Below are 8,742 nucleotides of genomic sequence, written 5' to 3'. Positions count from 1 at the left end.
TTCCGTCATGACAGTTGTTGAAGGCTGGTCCGGGCCGATTCGGTTCACAGCTTGAGCACTGCTTTTCCTTATCAGTGTTTGTGTTGCACAACAGCTATACTGACAGAGTACTAAAGGCAGTGCACAGAGTCAGTAAGTGTGTGAGTAGGCTGCAGAATGGCAACCGAAAAGAACACGCTGCTGTCCTTGATCCTCATCGCCGGGCTCACAGCACTCGTAGCTACTGGTAAGCTTCCAAAATGTTTTTCACTGTTGCCTGCTGTGAGGAGTTAGAGTGCGTGCGCAGTTTGCTTACCCGTGGGAGCCCCAGCTTAAAGGAGGCCCTGAAGTCCCAATCCTGCTGCATAGAACTGAGGTCTGAACAGCAAAGAGCTCTCTGTTTCTTTCTCTGGTCTGCTTTCAGGCATTTGTCTCGGTTTTTTTCATGTGCAGCCAGCAAAACTAAATTCCTATTGTGAAATTTTGTCTGCTGAGTCAGAGCCTCCAATATGCCATGTTTGTTGTTTCTTCTGATAAATTTCACACTGAGATTAAAGTAAATCTTACCTGAATGTTTGCACCGTTTGCGCGTGCCTGACTGTTTTCAGGTATGGTAGAAGGTGTTTTTGTTTGTGGGTTGGTTCTATCCAGATACCCAAATGTGTTTTGTGCACTCACAGATGCTTTTCTAAATCAGGAAATGCCTTTTCTTTATGAGGGCAATCTATGCACGGTTACTGATGTGTGTGGAGAGTAAGCACGTTATATGCTGCAGGCACGGTATGGCTGAGGGAGATCATACCTGGGAACACTATCAGAATGAAGGCTGAACTTAAGTCAGCTCTAGTGATTAGCGTTTGTTGAAGGCTTGTGTTTGAAAACGACTTGTTGAAGCAAACAGAAGGTGCACATTCAGGTAACCAAAGCTCTTAGAAAGCTGTCAGTTGCTCACCAGGAGACCAATCCGTGATGTGATGTTGTGCACGCAACCCCCAGGGCAAAAAGCAGAGCAGCCAGAAGTGGTGACCAAATATGGGACTGCCCGAGGATTCCAAATCAAAGTAGATGCGGCTGAGAGGAGCGTAAATGTCTTTCTGGGACTTCCTTTTGCTAAGCCTCCTGTTGGACCACTGAGGTTTTCTGAACCCCAGCCTCCTGAGCCATGGAAAGGTGTCAGAGATGCCACTTCCTACCCACCAATGTAAGTAAAGCAGGAAGAAAAGCTTTTATGTTCTCAATGATTTCGTATTACCTGCAGTTTGAGGACGCTGATACGCAGGCTGATCAAAAGCCACAAGGGTAAACTCCTTGGTGTCGTCTCACCTACTCTCACATCTGCTACAGTGAATGCATTTCTGAGGAAATCTTTATAAGCTGCTGTTTTATTGAGTGCTCTCTAGTAGGCATCATAGCTGAGCTACCATGGACCAACAGCTGACTGACAGTGTGCTCTTTTGCGAGCATTTGGTTATGTTTTTAAGCTGTGTAGCTTTGAAGCAGAAAGAAGCTGAGGAAATGTTGGAATAAAATGCTGATGAGCCACATGGTTAATAGGACATGTAAGAAACTCAGTTGTAGTGCTGCCTTTCTTTGATAACTCTAGCCTAATAACTGCAATACAAAAAGCTATGGAAGTTGCAAACTAATTATTATGCATTTTATTTGAAGTGACTTATAGCTGTACCCATCTGCAACTACACTTCTGGAATGCTCTGAAACATGCAAAACCGCGTTTGGTGTCAAATTGTACTGCTCTGGACTGTGGCCCCTTTTAACAGGCCTTACCATGCCCACTCAATGGATGAAATCACACTGAGAATTAAAATTTTACTGTATGTTTTCTGTTGCCAGCAATTGAGAAATATATCAGAGGTTTGTACTTTGCAAAAAAACTTCATGCTATAGCTTTGAGATTTACATTGATATTTCTCTTATTTTTTCAGGTGTCTGCAGGACAAAGTAACAGGACAGTTTGTATCAGATGTTATTGCTAATAGAAAAGAAAAAGTTCGTCTCCAGATGTCTGAAGACTGCTTATACCTGAATATATATACACCTGTTTCTACAGAAAAACAGGAGAAGCTGCCGGTAAGGAAAATCATTACAAAACCCCTAGCAGGCTTGATGAATTCTGTGATTTGATGTGACAGATTGAGCCTGACCTTGAATCTTCAAACAGCTTCCTGAGGACTACAGTACTTGTACTGCAAACTTGCAACCTGTACAGTATGTGGACTTACTGGCACAGTTTTTAACAATTAACAAATAAAACCTTACTGGTTTTTTACTTAGGCAGTGTTTGATTTCCTGCATGGGACTGGTAAAATTCAAGAATTTAATGAAATCAGTGCCTGTTGTGAGGCTGCCAGCCTCCAATTTGAAAGACATTGACCATTTGTGAAATGTAATCTGAAGGACTCATGTGTTAAGCAGCAGAAACAAGGATATTCAGTGTGTATCACATGGAGCTCTTCCCTGTGCTGAACTGTTTCTGTTTTTTCCCCTTCCAGGTCTTTGTATGGATCCATGGAGGTGGATTAGTTCTTGGAGCAGCATCATCCTACGATGGCTCAGCATTAGCAGCCTTCGACAGCGTGGTTGTTGTGGCAATTCAGTACAGATTGGGAATAGTTGGATACTTTAGGTAAGATGTGCTGTCTTCGATTTTGATAAACGATTTCCAAAATGATGTGTGCAAATCCTTTGTGGAAAGGCCTGTAGAATACTTGCTTTGGCAAGTAAACTCTCTGTTTCTTAATTACACATGCTGCAGTTGGGAGCAACATGCAAGTCCCAGATCTGCTTCAGAGACTGTTGTGGCTTGACTGCTGGCCTGATCTCACCCCTTTTGAAGCCAATTCGTTTTAAATTATGTAGAGAGGCTCCTTCACAGCTGGTTCCTTATCCTGCACATTGTATTTATCTCAGTGTTGTTTTATTTCTACATCAAGCATTTAAAGAAATCTGTTTTTCTTTCTAGCACTGGTGATAGGCATGCTCGTGGTAACTGGGGATATTTGGACCAAGTGGCAGCTCTTCAGTGGATACAGGAAAATATCATACACTTTGGAGGGGACCCGGGATCTGTCACCATCTGTGGAGAGTCTGCAGGGGGAGTCAGTGTATCTGCTCTGGTAAGTTCACCATAGACATGAATGTTTATTATTTGAGAAAAAAACCCCCACTGTCCATGGTCACTGTTAGTACATTAAAGAAAAATCAGTGAGAAAACATGGGTAGCTTTCGGGTAAACCACACATCACCTCAGTCTGTTATACAACATGATACCAGTGCAGCTTCTGGCTGTTGCAAGTGTTCTTTTTCTACTCAGATGATGTTGTTTAGAACCTTGAATGTTGTCATCTTCAAATTTGAATGTCCGTTTGCTCCTGATTTTTCCCCTTCTGCAGCACAGCCTGTCTGTTGGACATATTTATACCTGATTCATATCTGGTTTGCAGTGTTGTTCCATGAAGTCTTGTAAGCAAAGCCCTATGGGCGGGGAAAGGCAGGCATGAACTTATCCCTGCCGGAGACCTTTCCATGGCAGAAATCTGATCAGAGGCTGCAGAGTAACACTTGGATGACATTTTTTCAAGAAAAGCAGATTCTGATATTGAAATCCTGTGTCAGTGATCAGAGTCCATTTCCAGTAATGCTTGTTCTTCTTTCTGGATGGTGCTTTTTTTTTCCAGGTCTTATCTCCACTGGCAGAGGGCTTGTTCCATAAGGCCATTTCAGAGAGTGGTACTGCAATTAGGATTTTATTCACTGATAAGCCCGAGGAAGAAGCACAGGTGGGTATTTTGTGGCATATTTAATTCTCAGATAGTTTTGAACATCCTAAATGGTTTATTCCAAAAAGTGGATCTCGATTATTTTTTTCTTGTGGAATTTCAACCACCTTCATTAGAGACAATATTCCTCTTTGCAGTAATGCACGTTGAGTGAAACTTTGCTTTCCAAATACCCAAATATCCACAAATATCTGAGTGAAAGCAGTAGATCAAGGAAGCAGAGAGAGAAGGCAGTGAATGAGTATGAAATGTACAGGAGTATACTGCCTTCAGAAAAAGTTGAGCTGCTATTTGACAGGAAAATGGCACCAGATCCAAATACTGTTCTCTTTCCCTCCCGCCTGGTGCCTGATGGTGCTCAAAGGAACAAAACTTTATTCTGCCTAGTTATAATTAAAAAGAAGAGCCCAATTCAACCCAATTTGTCATCTGTAAGAAACAAGCTCCAAGAGCTTGTTTTGCTCATCTGGGATGTAAAAGAGGCAGCACTGCACTGAGGTCTATCTGTGTAATGACAGCTGAGAAATAGCCTTACTTCATTCAAAAAGACTATGCATCATTGAGAAGGGTGCAATGTGCTATTTTTTTTTATCATCTACATGATTATATTCTATGTATGCATTACTCTAACTACTTATGCCATCCAGACTTCTCAGCCCTGTTTGTTACATCCCAGAACTACCTTGGTCTGTTAGTGAATGGAGATATTTTGGAGGAGTGGGTTTTGTCTTTCTGTTCAGCCCACAAGATGAAGGGTTATGAAAGCTTCCTATCTTGGCATTTACAGCTGAAATACTTCTGGCTTTGATGGTCCTTTCTGAGAAATTTTGACACCCCCCCCCCCAACTCTTCCTACTCTGGACACCAGACTCAGTGGCACACAGAGCCCATGTATGGGAAGTATATGGATAATTAGTAATTGAATGTGACTCGTTTCTATTGATTGCAGAGAATTGCTGCTGCATCTGGCTGTGAAAAATCCAGTTCTGCTGCTCTGGTTGAATGCTTAAGAGAAAAAACAGAGGAAGAGATAGAACAGATAACTCTAAAAATGGTAGGTGAAATTATACCTTGTATATGAGCGGCATTTCAAATTTGATCATAACAGAGCATGCTGTACATGTCCTGTAATATTAAGAGAACTTGAAGTCTATCTAACATCTGTCCATTCTTTACGTTTTGAGATAGGACAGTATTTCAGCTATGCTATACCTCACCTGAGAATTGTGAACAGGTTCCTTCTCTTTAACTTTGTATGGACATTGAGCTACACATGTTTCACTGTCAGGTTCTGTCAAGGGAAGAGACAAAAGTGTGAGAGTCACAGTTTCTCTGAAGAGCCTGAACATTACTTAACATCGTGACTATGTCCTTCTCTAAATTTCATATCACAGTGCTAGCTTTCCTGTTACTTTGCATATTCAACTCAAAACTTGGTTATCCTCTCACAGCATCACACATTCAGAATAGCATTGCGCTTGCTAAGAGAGATGTAAACTAAATGTAACCTACATTTCGTGAATACTTCAGATATAATGCCAATATGCACAAATCTTCTCTGGTTCAAATATCTATTGAGGAAAATTACCTATATTTTCACTTAGTACTTAGTTTGTTTTGCTTTGAAAATACTGTAAAAATGTAAAAATGTTTCTCAGAAGCAAAACTTATGTAAATCATTCTGCCTTTTGTTTGTTTATTTTTTTTTTCCAGCCAGCTATGTTCATCGGTTCATGTGTGGATGGTGTATTTTTTCCAAAGAGTCCCAGGCAATTACTGTCTGAAAAAGCAATCAGTGCAATCCCATATATAGTAGGAATCACTAACAGTGAATTTGGATGGGGCCTTCCTAAAGTAAGAAACTTATAATGGCTTTATTCAGATATAAGTTTGTGAATATAAGATTGGCCCTAAAATATGTAATCTCTTTGTTATGCAGGTAATGAAATTTCCTGATTTTACAGACGGTCTGGACAAAGAAGTTGCGTATCAAGTGTTAAAGAACATATTAGAGTCATCATTTGAGGTAAGAGACCATTTCCAGATCAACCCATAGCTACTTCTTTAGTGGAATAATTCAGTATTCATGTTTCTGAAGCTTCACTTGGAGACCAGAAAGGACACCGTGGGATGCGTAGCACCAGGAGACCTGCGTGTAGACATGGGAGGTTTTGCTTCATTGTGATTTACAAAGCTCTCAGCTTTCTGGTTGTTTTGTGCTCTCCTGAAACTAGGAAACTTGAAAAATTGCAGATTAATAGGTTAGAATTGAGAAGTTGATAAACATAGCCAGTAAAGGATCATGTAGAGCCATAGGAATCTATCATAGTCTGGGAATGGCAGAGCCCAGGGTTTTTCTGAAGGGGAGTAAGTTATGGCCGTCTGCAGCAAGAAATGGATCTTATGAAATCCAGCAGGATTTCATTTCTCTTACAAGGGTTGTTTCCACCAAAGGAAGAACAGAGTACCGTATCTATCTCTTAGCATCACCAATTGGTATTTATCTAAAGGCATTTGAGGGCATCCTTTTTGATCTTGCAAATCCCTTCTCCCTAAGAACATCTAGGTTAGGTAAAGGTGCTCCACTGTGAACTGTGAGCTCTGCTTGGACGCAGCAGGGGATTTTTTCTGAAAGATGGTGATGTTTGGAGTCTAGCCAGAGACATGCAGGTGGCACTCTCTGTTTACACTGTTACTCCTTTTAGGGTGGGTTCTCATTATAAAAAGTACCTTTCTTGTTCATTTCAGGGTTTTACTTCAGACATCATTGACCTTGTATTCAATGAATACATAGGGAAAGCAGAGAGCCGTGCTCAGGTGCGAGATGGCCTTCTTGATGCAATAGGAGATCACTTGTTTGTTTTGTCTGCCATTGAAGTGGCTAGATACCATAGAGGTGAGTCTCTAATTCAGCATCTATTCAAACAAACGTTGTCTTCCATTCTTGAGCGTGTCTTCGGACTTTATGTATGTATCACATTTTGTTAGCAGAAGAACTATTAGTGTTTTCATTTTATCAGTTTAGCTTTGGTGAACGTTTATCATCAATGCAAATGCATTTGGCATTTGGTGGCATTTGCAATACTAGCATTCTCGTTTTTAAATTTATTTTCTGTTAGATGCTGGCCACCCAGTCTACTTCTATGAATTTCAACATCGACCAAGCTCAGCCTCAGGTGTCGTACCAGAGTTTGTAAAAGCAGATCATGGAAGTGAGATTGCCTTTGTCTTTGGAAAGCCATTCTTAGCTGGTGAGTTATCTGGGCTTGCTAAACAATTCTTTTAAAATCTACATTGTTATCAATTTTACTCACCTGAGCACATTCAGAATAGAATTTTGTTTAGAAATAATAGAATCCATAGCTCCTTTGCCATGGAATTGTTTGGACTGCTGTTTTTTTGATTATTGATCTTTGAATATTGCCACTTCTTCTCTCACTTTGCAGGGAATGCTACAGAAGAAGAAAATAAACTTAGCAGAACTGTTATGAAGTACTGGACTAACTTTGCTAGAAACGGGTGAGATCCGCAGTGCTAACTGCAGCTCAAGTTTTGTCTGTGCTGCCTGAAGCATAGCAGCAGCTTGGTAGCTCCTGCAAATGTGGCAGAGTTTAAGATGAGTACTGAAACAAATAGTTTCTCTTCTTAACAATTGCAAGAAAAACTCTGGAAATGAACGCGCAATCCAAAATAAAATCCAAGAGCTATTTGTATCTGCAGTGGAGGATTAGATCCCAGTGTAATGGCAATCATTATTACATGTTTGCTGTTCCAGTGATGAGCATTTTGATAAAAACATCCATCTGTTCAGGCTCTAGAATCGTGCAATCTGAGCTCCTGTTAGTCTTCTGAAACGATCTCAGGTTGAGAAGTCAGCGCACAAATGGAGAGGTAACTTCTCATTTTTGTGTTTCCAGAAATCCCAATGGGGAAGGCTTGGTACATTGGCCTCAGTATGATCTGGATGAAAGATACCTGGAAATAGACCTCATACAAAAGGCAGCAAAGAAACTGAAAGAAGACAAAATGGAGTTTTGGGTACAGCTCACAAAACAGATGAGAAGTGAAAGAAGGAGAGAACACACAGATTTGTGAGAGCTGCAGGGGATACATTTTCCTTTTACAATCTGAAGTCAAAATTAATTTGTCAGAATGCAGATTTTAACCTTGACTTTCTAACTCACTAATATGTAAATTTTTGTCATGATCCCAATGAAAAGAGAGTATCAGGGGAAGTGCAAAATGCTCACGGAAATAAAAATCAATGATGAAGGGAGCAGGTAAAAATAAACAATCCTTCAAGCTCAAACAGACTACTATCTTCTCAGTGGATATCAAAATTGAATGGTGTTCCTTTGAATAGGGAGAAGATGGGGAATATTATTAAATACATTGAAATCGATAAGAAGTTATTCAGAATATATCATAGGTGTCAAAATATATTGTATATTCATTCCACTCTTTTTATCAAGAAGATTAAGTCTGACACTGCTATCACCTCTTTCCAGTTACTTTTAGTGGAAATAGCTTGAGAGGAGGAGAGCATCCATCAAAAAGTGCCGTGAGATCACATGTGTTTTCCTCTTCTGTAAATTGTTACACATACATTGTACTTCTGATTTTTGGAATATATTTTCTTTCACATAATTTAGACTGATTCCAAGAGAGTGTTTTCAAAGGCACTATCAAGTCTGAACAAAGAAATTCTATTAAAGTGCAAACTGATAACCATGTGGATTCTTTCTTCCCATGTGTAGACTGGACAGGATGGGACTGGCAGGCTTGGGATGCCTCTCTTTGAAGTCTGCAGTAGCTGGGGCCTGCTCAGCCATGGGGCTGCCTGTCATGGGCATAAAATCTGTATGTGATGGAGGCACTGGGCTGCAAAGAAGACAGGCACTTCTCTATTTCTGTAATTTATTATTTCTCAGCTGTCCAGTGAGTGACATGGAAGACCAAGCAGCTC

The 8,742-nt window shown here is 40.4% G+C and overlaps 1 protein-coding gene across 1 annotated transcript; it reads left to right on the top strand.

Moving 5' to 3' along the window:
* LOC116217127 (fatty acyl-CoA hydrolase precursor, medium chain) lies at positions 1 to 8,504 on the top strand. The gene is made up of 13 exons (XM_031555425.2): positions 1 to 226; positions 976 to 1,180; positions 1,923 to 2,067; positions 2,490 to 2,623; positions 2,960 to 3,113; positions 3,675 to 3,776; positions 4,726 to 4,830; positions 5,490 to 5,630; positions 5,716 to 5,802; positions 6,525 to 6,672; positions 6,896 to 7,027; positions 7,223 to 7,295; positions 7,694 to 8,504. The coding sequence occupies exons 1-13, from the start codon at positions 157 to 159 to the stop codon at positions 7,869 to 7,871; spliced, it is 1,674 nt and encodes a 557-aa protein (XP_031411285.2). The 5' UTR covers positions 1 to 156; the 3' UTR covers positions 7,872 to 8,504.
* Positions 8,505 to 8,742: the final 238 nt, after the last annotated feature.

This window comes from Meleagris gallopavo, chromosome 13 (assembly GCF_905368555.1).
Source record: "Meleagris gallopavo chromosome 13, MGAL_WU_HG_1.1, whole genome shotgun sequence".
Taxonomy (NCBI): domain Eukaryota; kingdom Metazoa; phylum Chordata; class Aves; order Galliformes; family Phasianidae; genus Meleagris; species Meleagris gallopavo.
The sequence above is the reverse complement of the archived record's forward strand: the minus strand, read 5'-3'. Positions and strand labels throughout refer to the sequence as shown.

Bases quoted from the DNA above. Each gene is read 5' to 3' on its own strand.
- LOC116217127 (XM_031555425.2), top strand. From the start codon at position 157: ATGGCAACCGAAAAGAACACGCTGCTGTCCTTGATCCTCATCGCCGGG. The intron at 5,631-5,715 runs GTAAGAAACTTA...TTTGTTATGCAG, and splicing joins TTGGATGGGGCCTTCCTAAA to GTAATGAAATTTCCTGATTT. The intron at 7,296-7,693 runs GTGAGATCCGCA...TTGTGTTTCCAG, and splicing joins ACTAACTTTGCTAGAAACGG to AAATCCCAATGGGGAAGGCT.